We start from the raw sequence: 19430 nt of genomic DNA on the forward strand, positions 1-19430 counted from the left end.
GGCATTAGTACTTAAGGGAATAAAACCTCCTGAAATACTTCTGGGCTTGGATTACCATAAATGAACATAAATACCTGTTGGTAAGCCACAGTTCTGGGACTTCTCTGTCTTGAAAATGTTTTATAGGGATCTGAAAATTATGTCTATGGAACTGTTAAAAAGATCATGTCCTATTTGGGACATGGTACTTTAAAAGCCAGGCTGGTTCTTGCATCCATCTTCTTTGGCCTTGTACTGCTGTCCTTGAGTTGGAGAGGGAGGAAGAGAGGCATCAATGACAGCCCCTAGATTGCTGTTTCAGCACAAGGAATGTGCCCAACACTGTGTGTTGTGTGTGCTTTGTGATACCCTTTCTAAGGAAATCTTTCTTTAGTGTGGCCTGTTAGAGTCTTGTGAGTTTGATTGTTTAGCTGAACCAAAGAATATCCACTGAAACACCAATCCTGGAAAGCACAGCAGTAAATGAGCAATAAATAAATAAATGGCTCATTATAATTTTTTAAATTAAAAATTTGAAACATAATTGTTCATTAACACATGACTGTTAGGTTATATTTGTATAATATAATACTATGCAGCTCTTAAAAAATGAGGAGTTTCAGCCTCATTTTTGAAGCATCTTTATTGAAGCCTCTGGATTCAATACCATAAAAAAACAACAACAATGACAAAACTGAGGAAATCAAAGCACACAGTCTATTTTGCTAATGCATGTATTTCAGCACTATGAATGAACTCATGTGAGATGGAAAATAAGGGAGTGACATCAATATAATCCTGCTAATTCATTGTGACTTTCCCCTGGATGCTAATGTACGATGAAGCAATAGCAGCTAAATAAAAAATACACTAAGAAAAAAAATAAAAGAATAGAGGAATGCTATACTGAGTATTCTGTTGAATTTATCTTTTTCCCCTTGGCTCAGTAGGCTACAAGTGTTTATTGCACATTCTAATTTTGGTACATTTTACTCTTGTCCCTCTTACTCAAGATTTACAATCCCCCACCCAGCTACTCATTGCTAGTTTTTTAATGTTGTTGTTGTTTTTTTGTAGTTGTTGTGGATATTTTTGTTTTTGTTTTGCAGTACTGGAAATTGAACCCAGGGGTACTCTATCACTGAGCTACATTCTAGCCCTTTTGTTTATTTACTTTAAATTTTTGAGATAGAGTCTCCAAGTTGCCCATGCTGGTCTGGAACTTGCAAATCCTCCTCTGAAATCCGAGTAGCTGTGATTATAGGTCTGTTGTTGTTCAAAGTAAAGAAATACTAGAGTAGACAAAGGACTGTATTTATTGGAAATTTAATGTCTTTTAAAATTGAGCTAGTAATTATGTTTTATGTTTTCGTTAGTGCTCTAGATACTTGTTTTTCCCACAAGTTTAGTTATTTTTAGGGTATCATATTGAAGAATAAAATCTTTTTATTTTTTAGTACTGGGGATTGAACCTAGGGACACTTTACCACTAAACTACATTCCCAGTCCTTTTTTATTTTGAGATGGGGTCTTGCTAAATTGCTGAGGCTGGCCTTGAACTTGTGACCTTCTTGCCTCTGCCTCCCAAGTCACTGGCATTACTGGCATGTGCCACTGAGCCCAGTATAAAAAGGTGAAAGTATATATTGCATTATAGCAGAAGCATTTGTATTGCCTTGGTAAGAATATCATTAAGTTAAAAAAGTTGTATGAGTTCATAAAGAAAAACTTCTTCATTACACAAAATACATGTATGAAGATGTGAATTTGGTGTCAACATACCTTATATACAATTAGAGATATGATAAATTGTGGTATAAAGCTGTATTAAGAATCATACTGCAAAAATAAATAAATAAACAGAGATAATTGGAAAAAAAAAGAAAAACTTCTGTGTGTATGTGTATATACATAAACTTAGACAATATTTAAGGAAGGATATAAGATAATCTTAGCAATTACATTTGGAATTTAAGATTTAAATTAATTTGGATTTTAAGAGCTAAAGAGGAACCTGTTTAAATATCTTTTTCCATGAGTATGAATTACTTAAAAAAAAAAAAAGTCTAGTAAAACTTAAAAATAAACTGACCTCTAATAACCGTTTTTCCCAATGGTTGAGTTCAGTGCCCATACCACCTTGATTTTCAAGTTCCATTCCTTCTAGATTTGGACAATTAAAATGTTTTCGTGCTTCATCCTAAGAATCAGAAAAATAAAAACCCCACAAAAGTACTGTTAGATAATGTCAAACTCTTTATTCCATGAATACAACAGATATTTAAAAATTACTTTGTTAAGAAGAGAGAATTTTTAAAAAATTTTTAAAAATTTTTTTAATTAGTTTTTTAAAATTTTAAAAAAGTTTTTAATATAATTAAATTTTGATGGTGCTACATTCTTCTTTGCTAGGAAATTACTATATATATATTTCTTTTTACATTTTTGTATGGCTGTGTTATAGTTGTACCTATGATGGGATTTGCTGTTACATATTCATACATGAACACAATATACAATATAACAATATAATTTGGCCAATATTGCTCTTCAGCACATCCTCCCTTCCTCCCCTTCTCCCATTCCCTGATCCCTTTTCTCTGTTCTACTGATCTCTTTTTGATTTTCATGAGATGTCCCCACCCCTGCTTTCTTTTCCCTTTTCCGCTCCAGCTTCCACGTGGAAAAGAAATCATATAACATTTAAACTTCTGAGTTTGACTTATTTTGTTTAATGGTCTCTAGTTCTATCCAGTTTCCTGAAAATGACATAATTTTACTTCTTTTATGATTGAATAAACTCAGTTGTGTATATATATTACATTATTTTTTTTATCCATTATTCACCTGCTGATGGACACCTAAACTGGTTTATAGCCTGGCTATTGTGAATTGTGCTGCTAAAACATAGGTATGCATGTATCACTATACTATGATGACTTTTATTCTTTAAAATTTTTTTATATTAGGAGTATTCTATTACAATACCGTTTTTCTGCCTTTTTATTGGTGCATTACAGTGGTATATAATGATGGAATTTGTTGTTACATAGTTGTACATGTTACATTATATAACAATGTAATATGGCCAGTATCATTCCCCAGCACTTCCCCACACCCTCCTTGCCTCCCACTCTCTGGTCCCTTTCCTTTAAAGATCATCTTTTGATTTTCATGAGATCCCTAGCCCCCACCTTTCTTTCCCTTTTTCCTCTCTAGCTTCCACATGAGAGAAAATATATGACCCTTGGCCTTCTGAGTTTGGTTATTTCACTTAACATAATGACTTAATTTCATTTTTCTTTATGGCTGAATAAAACTCCATTGTGTATATCTACTACATTTTCTTTATTCATTCATCTACTGATGGACTCCTAGGCTGGTTCCATAGTTTGGCTATTGTGAATTGTGCTGCCGTAAACATGGATATGCATGTATCACTGTAGTCTAAGGGTTTCTTTTCCTCCAAACCCTCCCCAAAATTTATTAGTATACTTGTATTCTTGATGGCTGCCATTCTGATTGATGTCAGATGAAATCTCAGTGTAGTTTTGATTTGCATTTCCCTAACTGCTAATGATGTTGAACATTTTTTCATGTATTTGTTAGCCATTTGCATTTCTTCTTTTGAGAAGTGTGTGTTTAATTCATTTGCCCATTTATTAACTATTTGGGGTTTTTTGGTGTAAAGTTGTTTTTTTTTTTTTAATATCTTTATTTATATGTGGTGATGAGGGTCGAACCCAGGGCCTCACACTGCTAGGCGAGTGCTCTACCACTGAGCCACAACTCCAGCCCCTGGTATAAAGTTTTTGAGTTCTTTATATATTTTACATATTAATCCTCTATCAGAAGAGTAGCTAACAAAGATTTTATACCATTCTGTACGTTCTCTTTTCACATTGCTGGGCAAAGCTTTTTAATTTTATGCCATCCTATTTATTAACTCTTGGCATTACTTCCTGAGCTTTAGGAGTCTCATTGAGAAAGTCATTGCCTATGCCTAAAAGCTGAAGTGTTGATCCTACATTTTTTTCCCTGCCAATCCACTGTTGACTGTTTCCTTTGGTATACAGATGTTTTTTCAACATTTTAATGTTTTCTACAATTTAACAAATAGTTCTCTTGATTACAGAGATATAAGACTACTTGGTAGCATTCAGAAACATCACAGTAATGGTGGTTTCCCTGATCATAGTCTTCAATAATTAAAACAAGGAGTTATGTGTATAAAACTGCTGTCAAACCAGTGAGTCTACATTTAAGTCCATCACTTTCAAGGATTGTTGATAACTTGGGCATAATTTCCACCAAATAACCTTGCTTCTTTGTGTCACAAGGCCCAACTGACTCATGTTTATCTCAATGGCAGTATCTTTGGTAATAACATTTGAAGTTGAACATAGTGGCTATGAAGGATACTTTTTCACATCAAGTACTGATAGGCAATAGATGGCTTTCTATTCAGGATGTATTTCATGGGTCTTCTTGAAATGTAAGCCCCTTGTTCTAATGAATCTTTTAAATTTAGGTGATTTTCTCATATAAAGTCATATCCAACAAAGCAGACTCTAGCAGCCATCCTCCTCTATACCTTCTTTTTTCTCTTTACTATTTAAACAACTTTTAATACTTCTGTTTCTCCCTGGGCATGAACTTTGGGCAGAGGGACTTACTAGTTTCCCGATGTCTCTTTTCTGTTTTGCAAAACCATGCTGGAAAGTACTTTTGCTTGGGACTGTGCTTCTCTGTCCAGTAGATAAGAAGGTACTGCTCCCTGTGAAGTCTTGTCATCATTCTTTTGTTTGGCGTTTCTCTTTTCATGCATCTTGATAGTTGTTTTCATTTGTATTTTCTTAGCATAGTGCTATTTATGGTAGACCTTAGTCTTCAGGCCAATCCCCCACCCTCAACACCCCCACCCCACTCTCGAACATTCATGAGACTCTAGAGTTTCCTTCTTTCTATTTTTCTCATGGTAATACAAGCAATATCTGTGGCATTTACATTGTAATTTAATATATTCATTTTATAGAGTCAAAGGCCACAGCCTCCTGGGTGCAAAAAACTCTCAATTTTTGGATCTCAGAGACCCAGGAGCTTATTCTGTGCAGTCCAAAAGGGGAAAGCCAGAAGCTTTTTAGTTTGATATAATTCCATTTGTCTATTTTTTGTTGTTGTTGTCTTTGCTTCTGAGGTTAGTAAAAACAAAAAATTATTTCCAAAACCAATGTTGTGTAATTTTCCCACTGTTTTATTCTAGGAGTTTAATATATTTTGAGTTGTTTTTGCATAAAGTATCAGATAAAGGTCCAAATCTATTCTTCCATGTATGGATATCTAGTTTCCCCATTTATTGAAGAGACTATCTTTTTCCCATTGGGCATTCTTGGCACTTCTGTAAAATATCAACTGACCATATATGCCTGGGTTCATTTCTCGGCTCTCTATTCCGCTCCACTGCCTAGTGTTTCTATTTTTATTCCAGTACCAGGTTGTTTGAATTACTACAGTAGTTCTCCCTTATCTGTAAGGGATACATTCCAAAACCCCTAGTAGATGCCTGAAATCCAGATAGTACTGGACCTATACTATGTTTTTTCCTATATATACATATTAAACTGTGATACAGTTTAATTTATAAATTAGGAATAGGAAAAGATTAATAATAACTAATAATAAAATAGAACAATTATAACAATATACTATATTACAAATTAGAACTTATAAATTATTTACTTCTGGAATTTTCCATTTAATATATTTGGACTTAAGACTGGGGATAAAAAGCAAAACCTCAGTCAAAGTGGGGACTCCTGTACTATGAAATCAGGTAGTGTGATGCCACCAGCTTTGTTCTTTTTACAAATGATTGCCTTGGCAATTAGGAGTTTTTTGTGGTTCCATATGAATTTTAGGATTTTTTTTTCTATTTCTGTGAAAAAAGACATTGGAATATTGTTCAGGGTTGCACTGAATCTGCAACTGTTTGGGGTAGCATGGATATTTTAGCAATATTAACTATAGGAATTTATCTATTTCTTTTAGGTTATCAAATTTGTTGGCACAACTGAGTGCAGTGACAACACCTGTAATCTCAGCAACTTAGGAGGCTGAGGCAAGAGGAAGGCAAGTACGGTCAGCCTCAGCAACTTAGCAAGGCCTTAAGCAACTTAGACCATCTCAAAAGAAAAAATAACAAGAACTGGGGATGTAGCTCAGCAGTTAAGCCCCCCTGGGTTCAATCCCCTGGTACTCCCCCCAAAAAAATTTATTGGCATATACCTGTTCACAGTAGTCTCTTATGATCCTTTGTATTTCTGTGATATGAGATGTAATGTCTCCTCTTTCATTTTTACTTTATTTCAGTTTTCTTCCTTTCTTTCCTTTGTCTAGCTAATGTTTTGTCAATTTTATCTTTTCAAAAAAAATAATTTTAAGTTTCATTGATTTAAAAAAATTTATTTTTTAGTGTAGTTCGACACAACACCGATTTTTTATTAATGTACTTTTATGTGGTGCTGAGGATCGAACCCAGGGCCTCACACATGCTAGGCGAGCACTCTACCACTGAGCCACAACCCCAGTCCCTTCATTGATCTTTTGTGTCTACTAGTGTCTACTTCACATATTTTTACTCTCTTCTTTATTGTTTCCTTCCTTCTGCTCACTTTGGTCTTAATTTGTTCATCTTTTTTTAGTTCTTAGAGGAATAATGCAAAGTTGTTTATTTTAGTGCTGCTGCTTCTTCTTTTTTTTTTTTTTTTTTGTAACAGGGGTGCTTAACCACTAAGCCACATCCCTAGCCCTTTTAAAAAATATCTCTAGCAGTCAAGGAAATGCAAATCAAAACCACCCTAAGATACCACCTCACCCCAGTAAGATTGGCAGCCATGATGAAGTCAAACAACAACAAGTGCTGGCGAGAATGTGGGGAAAAGGGTACTCTTGTACACTGCTGGTGGGACTGCAAACGGGTGCGGCCAATTTGGAAAGCAGTATGGAGATTCCTGGGAAAGCTGGGAATGGAACCACCATTTGACCCAGCTATTGCCCTACTCGGACTATTTCCTGAAGACCTTAAAAGAGCACATTACAGGGATACTGCCACATCGATGTTCATAGCAGCACAATTCACAATTGCTAGACTGTGGAATCAACCCAGATGCCCTTCAATAGATGAATGGATAAAAAAAATGTGGCATTTATATACCATGGAATATTACGCAGCACTAAAAAATGACAAAATCACGGAATTTGCAGGGAAATGGATGGCACTAGAGCAGATTATGCTTAGTGAAGCTAGCCAATCCCTAAAAAACAAATACCAAATGTCTTCTTTGATATAATGAGAGCAACTAAGAGCAGAACAGTGAGGCTGAGCAGGAAGAAAAGACTAGCATTAAACAGAGACATGAGGCGGGAGGGAAAGGGAGAAAAAAAAAAAAGGGAAAGCACATGGAAATGGAGGGAGACCCTCATTGTTATACAAAATTATATATAAGAGTTTACGAGGGGAATGGGATAACAAACATGGAGGGAAATGAATTTCAATAGATGGGGTAGAGAGAGAAGATGGGAGGGAAGGGGAGGGGGGATATTAGAGGATAGTAAAGGTAGCAGAATACAACAGTCACTAATATGGCAGTATGTAAAAATGTGATGTGTAGCCGATGTGATTCTGCAATCTGTATTTGGGGTAAAAATGGGAGTTCATAACCCAATTGATTCTAATCTATGAAATATGATTTGTCATGAGTTTTGTAATGTTGTGAACATCCAATAAAAAAAAAATAAAAAAAAAATAAAGCATTGGGAAAAAAATATATATATTTTATTTAGACAAATGGTCTCACTGAGTTAATTAGAGCTTCACTAAGTTGCTAAGGCTGGCTGGCTATGAACTCTTGATCCTTCTGCTTCAGTATCCTGAGCCACTGGGATTACAGGTGAGTGCCACCATGCTCAGCTTCTTTCTTCTTTTTAGATGTACTTGTTTTTTTGCTGTAAACTTTCCTCTTAGAACCACTTTTGTTATATCCTGTAAGTTTTAGTATTTTCTATGTTCATTTTCATTTATTTAAAGATATTTCAATATCTTGAGTTTTTTTTTAATTATTTTATTGTTGGTTGTTCAAAACATTACATAGTTCTTAATATACCACATTTCACAGATTGATTCAAGTGGGTTATGAACTCCCATTTTTACCCCATATACAGATTGCTGTGTCACATCAGTTACATTTCCATTGATTTACAAATTGCCTTTCTGGTGACTGATGTATTCTGCTGTCTATCCCATTCTCCACTGTCCCCCCTCTCCTCCCCTCCCCTCCCCTCCCCTCCCCTCCCCTTCTCTCTCTCCATCCCCTCTACTATAAATCGTTTCTTCCACTTATATAATTTTTCTCCTACTCCTCCTTTCCTCTTATATGTAGTTGTGTATAACCCTGAGGCTCACCTTCCAATTCCATGCAATTTCCCTTACCTCTCACTTTCCCTCCCGCCTATCATCCCTGTTTAATGTTAATCTTCTTCTCCAGCTCTTCGTCTCTACCCTGTCCTTGGTTACTCCCCTTATATCAAAGAAGACATTTGACATTTGTTTTTTAAGGATTGGCTAGCTTCACTTAGCATAATCTGCTCTAATGCCATCCATTTCCCTCCAAATTCTATGATTTTGTCATTTCTTATTGCAGAGTAATACTCCATTGTGTATAAATGCCACATTTTTTAATCCATTCATCTATTGAAGGGCTTCTAGGTTGGTTCCACAATCTTGCTATCGTGAATTGTGCTGCTATGAACATCGATATAGTAGTGTCCCTGTAGCATGCTCTTGTTAGGTCTTTAGGGAATAGACCGAGAAGGGGAATAGCTGGGTCAAATGGTGGTTCCATTCCCAGCTTTCCAAGAAATCTCCATACTGCTTTCCAAATTGGCTGCACCATTTTGCAGTCCCACCAACAATGAACAAGTGTACCCATTTCCCCGCATCCTCGCCAGCACTTGTTGTTGTTGGACTTCTTAATGGCTGCCAATCTTACTGGAGTGAGATGGTATCTTAGGGTGGTTTTGATTTGCATTTCTCTGACTGCTAGCAATGTTGAGCATTTTTTCATGTACTTGTTGATTGATTGTATGTCCTCCTCTGAGAAGTGTCTGTTCAGGTCCTTGGCCCATTTGTTGATTGGGTTATTTGTTATCTTATTATCTAATTTTTTCAGTTCTTTGTATACTCTGGATATTAGGGCTCTATCTGAAGTGTGTGGGGTAAAGATTTGTTCCCAGGATGTAGGCTCCCTGTTTATCTCTCTTATTGTTTCTTTTGTTGAGAGAAAACTTTTTAGTTTGAGTAAGTCCCATTTGTTGATTCTGGTTGTTAACTCTTGCGCTAAGGGTGTCCTATTGAGGAATTTGGAGCCTGACCCCACAGTATGTAGATCATAGCCAACTTTTTCTTCTATCAGACGCCGTGTCTCTGATTTAATATCGAGCTCCTTGATCCATTTTGAGTTAACTTTTGTGCATGGCGAGAGAAAGGGATTCAGTTTCATTTTGATACAAATGGATTTCCAGTTTTCCCAGCACCATTTGTTGAAGATGCTATCCTTCCTCCATTGCATGCTTTTAGCCCCTTTATCAAATATAAGATAGCTGTAGTTTTGCGGATTGGTTACTGTGTCTTCTATTCTGTACCATTGGTCCACTCGCCTGTTTTGGTACCAGTAGCATGCTGTTTTTGTTACTATTGCTCTGTAGTATAGTTTGAAGTCTGGTATCGCTATACCGCCTGATTCACACTTCCTGCTTAGCATTGTTTTTGCTATTCTGGGTCTTTTATTATTCCATATGAATTTCCTGATTGTTTTATCTATTTCTACAAGAAATGCTGTTGGGATTTTGATTGGGATAGCATTGAACTTACAGAGAACTTTTGGTAATATCGCCATTTTGATGATGTTAGTTCTGCATATCCATGAACAGGGTATATTTTTCCATCTTCTGAGGTCTTCTTCTATGTCTCTTTTTAGGGTTCTGTAGTTTTCATTGTATAGGTCTTTCACCTCTTTTGTTAGGTTGATTCCCAGGTATTTTATTTTTTGGGGGGATATTGTGAATGGAGTAGTTGTCCTCATTTCCGTTTCAGAGGATTTGTCGCTGATATACAGGAATGCATTTGATTTATGTGTGTTGATTTTATATCCTGCCACTTTGCTGAATTCATTTATTAACTCTAATAGTTTCTTTGTAGACCCTTTTGGGTCTGTTAGGTATAGAATCATATCGTCTGCAAATAGTGATAATTTAAGTTCTTCTTTTCCTATTTTTATGCCTTTAATTTCTTTCGTCTGTCTAATTGCTCTGGCCAGTGTTTCGAGGACTATGTTGAACAGAAGTGGTGAGAGAGGGCATCCCTGTCTTGTACCAGATCTTAGAGGGAATGCCTTCAATTTTTCTCCATTCAGAATGATGCTGGCCTGTGGCTTATCATAGATTGCTTTAACAATGTTGAGGTATGATCCTGTTATCCCTAATTTTTCTAGAGTTTTGAACATAAAGGGATGCTATACTTTGTCGAATGCCTTTTCTGCATCTATCGAGATGATCATATGGTTCTTATTTTTAAGTCTATTGATGTGGTGAATAACATTTATTGATTTCCGTATATTGAACCAGCCTTGCATCCCAGGGATGAATCCTACTTGATCATGGTGTATAATTTTTTTGATACGATTTTGAATCCGATTCGCCAGGATTTTATTGAGGATTTTTGCATCTAGGTTCATTAGAGATATTGGTCTGTAGTTTTCTTTCTTTGAAGTGTCTCTGTCTGGTTTAGGTATCAGGGTGATGTTGGCCTCGTAGAATATCTTTGGAAGTTCTCCCTCTTTTTCTATTTCCTGAAATAGCTTGAAAAGTATTGGTGTTAGTTCCTCTTTAAAGGTTTTGTAAAACTCTGCTGTATACCCGTCCGGTCCTGGGCTTTTCTTAGTTGGTAGTCTTTTGATGGTTTCTTCTATTTCCTCTATTGTTATTGGTCTGTTTAGGCTGTCTATATCTTCCTGACTCAATCTGGGCAGATCATATGACTTAAGAAATTTATCGATGCCTTCACTATCTTCTATTTTATTGGAGTATAAGGATTCAAAGTAATTTCTGATTATCTTCTGTATTTCTGAAGTGTCTGTTGTGATATTGCCTTTTTCATCCCGTATGCTAGTAATTTGGGTTCTCTCTCTTCTTCTCTTCGTTAGCATGGCTAAGGGTCTGTCAATTTTATTTATTTTTTCAAAGAACCAACTTTTGGTTTTGTCAATTTTTTCAATTGTTTCTTTTGTTTCGATTTCATTAATTTCAGCTCTGATTTTAATTATTTCTTGCCTTCTACTTCTTTTGCTGTTATTTTGCTCTTCTTTTTCTAGGATTTTGAGATGATATATGAGATCGTTTATTTGTTGATTTTTTCTTTTTTTAAGGAATGCGCTCCAAGCAATGAATTTTCCTCTTAAAACTGCTTTCAATGTGTCCCATAGATTCCGATATGTTGTGTCAGTGTTTTCATTTATCTCTAAGAATTTTTTAATTTCCTCCTTGATGTCTTCTATGACCCATTGATCATTCAGTAACCTATTGTTCATTCTCCACGTGATGCATGATTTTTCCTTCCTTCTTTGATCGTTGATTTTCAGTTTCATTCCATTATGATCAGATAAGATGCATGGTATTATTTCTACTCCTTTATATTGTCTAAGAGTTGCCCTGTGACATAATATATGATCTATTTTTGTGAAGGATCCATGTGCTGCTGAGAAAAAAGTGTAACTGCTTGATGTTGGGTGGTATATTCTATATATGTCAATTAAGTCTAGGTTGTTAATTGTGTTGCTGAGTTCTATAGTTTCCTTATTTAACTTTTGTTTGGAAGATCTGTCCAGTGGTGAGAGAGGTGTGTTGAAGTCTCCCATGATTATTGTATGGTGGTCTATTAGACTCTTGTACTTGAGAAGAGTTTGCTTGATGAACGTAGCTGCACCATTGTTTGGGGCATATATATTTATGACTGTTATGTCTTGTTGGTGTATGGTTCCCTTGAGCAGTATGCAGTGTCCCTCTTTATCCTTTTTGATTAACTTTGGCTTGAAATCTATTTTGTTTGATATGAGTATGGACACTCCTGCTTGTTTCCGCAGTCCATATGAGTGGAATGATTTTTCCCAGCCTTTCACCTTCAGTCTATGTATATCTTTTCCTATCAAATGCGTCTCCTGTAGGCAACATATTGTTGGATCTTGTTTTGTGATCCATTCGACTAGCCTGTGTCTCTTAATTGGTGAGTTTAAGCCATTAACATTTAGGGTTATTATTGAGATTTGGTTTGTTCCTCCAGTCATATTTGTTTATTTATGTTACTAAACCTGATTAGTTTTCCTCTTTGATTACTTTCCCCCCTTTACTGTCCTACTCCCACTGATGGTTTTCAATGTTATTTTCAGTTTCCTCTTCCTGTAATGTTTTGCCAAGGATTTTTTGAAGAGATGGTTTTCTAGCTGCGAATTCTTTTAACTTTTGTTTATCGTGAAAGGTTTTAATTTCATCTTCCATCCTGAAGCTTAATTTCGCCGGATACACGATTCTTGGTTGGAGCCCATTTTCTTTCAGTGTTTGAAAAATGTTATTCCAGGATCTTCTAGCTTTCAGAGTCTGTGTTGAGAGATCAGCTGTTATCCTGATTGGTTTGCCCCTAAATGTAATCTGCTATCTTTCTCTTGTAGCTTTTAAAATTCTCTCCTTATTCTGTATGTTGGGCATCTTCATTATAATGTGTCTAGGTGTGGATCTCTTATGATTTTGCACTTTTGGCGTCCTGTAGGCTTCTAGGATATGGGATTCTGTTTCATTCTTCAAGTCTGGGAAGTTTTCTCGTATTATTTCATTGAATAGATTGTTCATTCCTCTGGTTTGGAGCTCTGTGCCCTCCTGTATCCCAATGACTCTTAAGTTTGGTCTTTTAATGTTATCCCATATTTCTTGAATGTTCTGCTCATGGTTTCTTAGCAGTCTTGCTGAACTGTCTATGTTCTTCTCAAGTTGAAATACTTTGTCTTCATTGTCTGATGTTCTATCTTCTAAGTGATCTATTCTGCTGGTAGTATTGTCAATTGAGGTTTTAAGTTGGTTTATTGCTTCCTGCATTTCTAGGATTTCTATTTGTTTGTTTTTTATTACTTCTAACTCCCTGTGAAATTTATCTTTTACTTCCTGGATTTGTTTCTGTAGTTCCTTGTCAATGTGATCTTTCATTGTCTGATTTTGCTGTCTCATGTCTTCCTTGAGAGTCCAGATCATCTGAAGCATGTATATCCTGAACTCTTTATGTGACATTCCATCTGTTGCAGCTATTACCTCTTCTAGAGTTGAGTTGACCTGCATTGCTTGTGGTCCTTTCTTTCCTTGTCTTTTCATGTTGCTTGCGTTTCTTTCTGCTTCGTGAAACTGTTGTGTTTTTGAAATTTTTCCCCCTGTTTATTTATGTTGCTCTTGTATATTTGGGATATCTCTCTTGTAGGGCGGGTAGTGGCTGTGATCCTCCTCTAATCAGGGTGATCTATCCACTACGCTGGTTGGTCGTAGGTCTGCCCGCCCTGCGGGCACGGGTGGCTGCTCTACTCTGCCCCCACTCCAATTTCGGTGACGTTCCTACCACGTCCTCGGATCGTTGGTCCTGATCCGGATGTGGGCAGCAGCTCTTCTCCACCCCTACTCCAATTGATGTGACGTGTCTACCACGCTGGTCGGCCTCCAAGCCTGTTCCGCCGGTGGGTCTCAGATCTGCCCACCCTGCGGGCCTGGGCGGCAGTTCTGCTCAACCCCCACTCCCAGTGGGGGTACCTAACTGCCTCTCCAACGGGTCTCTGGGCTCCTTCCGGACGCTGGCGGCGGCTCTGTTCAACCCCCACTCCAACCAGTGTGACGTGACTGCCTCAATGCTACTCGTCCACCACACTGGCAGGCTGCCGAGCCTGTCCTGCCAGTGGGACGCAGGACTGCCTACCTTGCAGGGTCAGACGGCAGCTCTTCACGGCCTCCACTCCAAGTGGGTTGACTTGGCTACCCTGCCGTCGGGTCGCTGGTCCTGTTCCAGGCGTGGGCGGCTACTCTCGTCGGCCCCAGCTGCAGTTGGGGTGTCGCGATACCACACCGGCGGGACCCTTAGCCTGCTCTGGGCACAGGAGGCAGCTCCACTCTGCCCCCCAGGCCCCCGCAGCACCCAGCAGGACCCAGACCAAGAAGCAGTCCCTGTAGGATCCCCAACCCTGAGCCAGAGCTGCTTCGGGAGCCAGGAGCCGGCCTCTCCGATCCCCGCGACGTTCTGCTAGGAGCAAGCTCCTCAGGGCAACCACCGCGGGTTCCCCAATCCCAGGCCAAAGCCGCCCCGGGAGCCCAAGCCTGGCCGCACCAGACTCTCCGTGCTCGGTGCCCAAGCCTGGCCGCACCAGACTCTCCCTGCTCGGTGCACGCTCCGCTGGGAGCAGAGTCTAAGACGCACTTCCCGCGGGCTCCCCAGCTCCGGGCCAAAACTGTTCCAGGAGACAGAGTCCCGCTGCCCCTCGTCGCAAGTTTCACTTGTGGCTGGCCTCAGCTCGCGGTCCCCGCAGGCTCCGCGGCCCTGGGCTCAAGCAGCCACGAGAGCCAGAACCCAGCCTCTCCGATCCCTGCCACACTCTGCTAGGAGCAGGCTCCACAGAGGTACCCCAGCCTCAGGCCCAGGCAGCCCCGGGCGCCCGAGCCTGGCAGCTCCAACCTCTCCCAGCTCAGTGTACGCTCAGACAGCGGCAGGGTCAAAGACGCAGTCGCCGCGGGTTCCCTAGCCCCGGGCCAAAACTGTTCCGGGAGTTAAAGCCACGCTGCCCCTCAGCGCACAATCCACTTGTACCTGGCCTCCGCCCGGAGTCCCCGAAGGATCTCCCGCCCTGGGCCAAAGCAACCCGGGGAACTAGAATCTGGCCGCTCAAAGCCCGGCACCCGCCTTGCCAGGGGTGAGGCCTGAAGAGTATTCTCCTCAGAGTTTCTAGTTCCAAACCTGAGCGATCTGTCTGCGCGATGCAGGCAAATACCAGCCTGGAATCACCTGTTCTGTAGTTGAATGGGCTGAGATCAGTAGAAAACAGGGATGATTGCATCAGCTCTCCATGATGGCGGCTGCTGTCCTCCTCCGTGTTCCGACCGGTGTCGGGAATCGAACTGGACCGATTCTCTCCTCTATTTCAAAGCTGGAACTCAGCACTCAGCGCGGCCAGTGTGCCACTGGCAGGAGCCTGCAGAATCCGCTTCGCTGTAATCCCGCTCTGGTACCTCGCGGCTAATTAACTCGGGCGCGTCCCAGACTCCATCCACGGGGCGGTCCGCCGACCAGGTACTCTTGAGATTTTTTTAATTTCCCCTTTATTTCCTTATCAACGCATGTTGGTAGTTCAGGAATGTATTGTTCCAAGTATTTTTAAATTTCCAAAATTCCTGCTATTATTAATTTCTATTTCACATCTTTGTGGTTAGAAAGGTACTTGATATGACTGACTTTTCTTAAACTTTCTAAGGCTTTTTCTGTGTCCTAACGTGTGATCTATTCTGGAGAATACCCTTGAGAGGAATGTATATTCTATTGCTGTTGAATGGAATGTTCTGTATATCTCTTAGTACCATTTGGCCTAATGTGCTGTTCAAGTCCAATGTTTCCTTATTAATTTTCTGTCTGGGTGATTAGTCCATTGTTCAAAGTGGAATATTAAAGCTCCGTATTATTATTGTATTACAATTTATCTCTCCATTCAGAAAGAGTAATATTTGTTTTACATTATCAGGTGCTTTGAAGTTAGGTACTTAGATTTAAAACTGTCATATCCTCTTGATGAAGTAACCCCTTTGTCATTATATAATATACCTATTTGTCTTCCTATACCTTTTTTTTACTTAAAGTCTATTTGGTTTAAGTATAGCTACCCTTGCTCTCTCAAGAATAATTTTAATACTGGTGTAAATTGTTATGGAAGTATATTCTGTAGGGGAAAAAAAGCTATTCAGGCTTTTATTATCATCATCATCATTCACAGCACTTTTTATTTTTTATTTTGAGACAGCATCTTGCTAAGTTGCCCAAGCTGGACTTGAACTTATGATTCTTCATAATCACTGGGATTGCAGGTATGTGTCACACTCAGCAAAAAAAAATGTTATTGAGTAGAAAACAAATTTACTTATTGGATTTTGTCTGTTTTTGAGTTAGAGATTTCTAGGGATGGAAAATAGCCCAAGAACACTGAAAGAGTTTAGAAGGCAGGGAGATGTGAGTAGTAAAAGAAAGGTGAAAGCAGAATAGCTTTCTGTCATCAAAAAAATGAGGAATCCTGTGATGGTTAATTTAATTTGTCGACTTGGTTGGGCCACAGTGCCCAGATATTTAGTCAAACACTATTCTAGATACTACTGTAAGGTGTTTTATTGGATGAGATTAATATTCCTATTTTTTTTTTTAGTTATAGATGGACACAATATCTTTATTTATTTATTTTTATGTAGTGCTAAGGATCAAACCCAGTACCTCACTATGTGTGAGGCAAATGCTCTACTACTGACCCATAACCGCAGCCCAAGATTAATATTTACATCAGTGGACCCTAAGCTAAAAGCAGACTGTCCTCCATAAAATATGGGTGGGCTCAAGCACCCATTGAAAGCTTAAACAGAACAAAGACTGACCTGCAAGCAAGAAATAATTCTGTCTTTAGAGTCAAACTGTAACTCTTCCCCAAGTCTCCAGTCTGCTTGCCTACCTCATCAGATTCGGATCTACCAAACTTCTGCAGTTGTGTGAGACAATTCCTTAAAAGAATCTCTCTTTCCCCCACTTCTACCCCTCACACCCTGTTTGTCTCTCTTTCTCTGCAGACCCTTGACTAATACAAACCCTCAAATGAAATGATAAACAATTACAGAAATAGTACAATGATCCTAAAAGGTATCATAACAGAGGCAGCACTTCCTTAAAGCAGTGTATATGATAGGAATCATGAATGTCAATGTCAAATTTCTACTTCCTCATCTTTCTCCTGGCTTATAACTTTATTGCACTGCCTTTATACTACTGATTCTACTTTAGGCTCTGAAATTTAATTATAAGTTCTTAAAAAATAGTGATTAATAAAACAAGTATTATAATGAAGGAAGATGGTTCATGAGACATAAAGAAGTTCAATAATACTCACAACAACACGAGGTGTTACTAGCAGATACACAGTGTGACGAACTATCTTATTATCTCGAATGTTCCATGATCTTTCCACTTTTCGAACTACTTTATCACTCCACTGATATAATCCAAGACTGTAATTACAGAATAGAAAGACAGTCATTCTGCAAACATACTACTACTTTAAAAATAAAAGTATTCATGAGTATCAATATAAAATTAAAATATTTGAGAACTTACACTATCCCATATCCATGAAAGGAATTTTCAAATTTAATCTTTTGAACAACCCTATGAGCTTGTAAGCACTATTTTGTAGTTGTCTGTAGATGTTACTCACTTGCATGTATGTATGCATGCATGACAAATGAAGTAAAAAGACACAAAAGTAGTTAGAAGAAATATTTGCAACATACATGAAAAAGGATTAATATCTCTAGATATTAATACAAAGTAATTAGAAAAAGAAAACTAACCCAAAAGATTGGACAAAGAAAATAAAACTAGTAGTCCTGAGTATAATAATGACATAACATCTTTATTCAACAGATAAACCTAAAATATGACCTATAATATTCAATACTGGTAATGATGGTAGCAAGCATTCATGCTATCATCCATCATGAACTTGGCCACATCTTCAAAAATCTAATATGGGGCTGGCAAGTAGCTCAGTTGTAGAGTGTTTGCTCGTATGTCTTTTTTCGAGCCCTTAAGGTCAGAGGAGCAATTCAGGACCCCAAAGAAAAAGGTATTTGTCTGTCTCTGGGTGGTTATTTCATGCAGCCCAGTTTACCTGGAGTGACCCTGAGTGTTTTAGTTGCAAGGAACGCGACATTCCTCCACATTACTGCATATAGCATTAGTATATCTTTTTTTTTCTGGTGCTGGGGATTGACCCCAGAGCCCCACATGTACCCACTTTACCTTTGAGCTAATCCCAGCCAATTGTGCTTTCTTTCTTAGTGCTATGTAGTTTTTAGTTATATGAATATATCACAATTTATTTACCTATTCTATTACTGATGCAGCTTTTACATTTTCGGTGATTTATATGGTTTGACTATTAATAACAAAATCATGATGAATATTTTGTACAAGTGTTTTTATAGATATGTGCTTTTAATTTAGAGACTTATTTTTTATATAAATGCATGCAAACAGTTATAGTTCTAAAACTGATATTATCTATAAAATTCTTTTTTTTTTTCCCCAGTGCTAATATCAAACCCAAAGCCTTGAACATATTAGGCAAATGTTATATCCCTGATCTAAACCTCCAATCCCACTATAAGTCCTTGATAAACCTTTTCAGTTTTCTTACTACAGCATATTTTAGGCCCTGAACTTCTGGATCATCGCTAATCTGCTAAACTAAACAAAATATCAATTAACATGTAAATATTGCCATGCACAGGCAATAATTGTTAAAAAGGCAAAATATAATCAACCCACATTTTACCAAAGCCTGACTGTACTATAAGGCACAATATGGTGAAAAGAGCCTAGCCTGATAAAAGAGTCCTGGCTCTTTGAATAGGTCATGAGGCTAAATGATCTATCTTGTTTTACTATGTACAGTTAGTTTCCTTAGATTATCCATAAAGACACTGTTATTTAACACCTAACAACATACCATGATTCTGATTTTTGTCTTAGCATTCTCTAAAAGAAGAAAATAAAAATAGTAAATACCTGTAATTAAAAGGAGGGAGACCATCTGCAAACCTTGAAGTTAGAGGGTTTCCATCTTTATCATGGTAGAATGCAAAAAGCCCAGCAGAGAAACCCTATAAGAAAAAGTTTGAAATGTCTTACCCTGAAAATATCAAGTCTGATTACAGATATCATAACATGTCTGCTATCAAAAGAAAGCACTGATATAAATACATAACAGCATCAGGCCAACGCAGGAACTTCTCATAGGCTGCAACTAAACTATGATTAAGTGGGTCATGTTTATGAATTCTAAATTCTAACTATTTAAGGTAAATATTTAATCAAAGTTTTTCCAAAATGTGTTATATATTTTAAAATTACTTTCAGTATAAATACAATGAATAGCAATTACTTGCTATAATTTGTCTAGGCACTATTAGCACTTTTAAATCATAAACCATCTATGTTCTTTAATTCCTCTGTTTGTGTGTGTGTGTGTGTGTGTGTGTGTATGTGTTTTGGTACCGGGACCGGGGATTGAACT

The 19430-nt window shown here is 38.0% G+C and overlaps 1 protein-coding gene across 2 annotated transcripts in view; it reads right to left on the reverse strand.

The window, feature by feature from the left end:
- The window catches only part of LMLN (leishmanolysin like peptidase), a 77839-nt gene that overhangs the window by 33177 nt on the left and 25232 nt on the right, over positions 1-19430 (reverse strand). For both annotated transcript variants that reach the window (XM_081302658.1, XM_081302657.1), the window contains exons 8-10: positions 18923-19017; positions 17244-17361; positions 2072-2179 (exon numbers count right to left, since the gene is read on the reverse strand). In XM_081302658.1, the coding sequence (XP_081158784.1) occupies positions 2072-2179; positions 17244-17361; positions 18923-19017 (321 nt within the window). The remainder of the gene's footprint in view (positions 1-2071; positions 2180-17243; positions 17362-18922; positions 19018-19430) is intronic.

This window comes from Spermophilus citellus (genome assembly GCF_964194105.1).
Source record: "Spermophilus citellus genome assembly, chromosome: 7".
NCBI classification, from domain to species: Eukaryota; Metazoa; Chordata; class Mammalia; order Rodentia; family Sciuridae; genus Spermophilus; species Spermophilus citellus.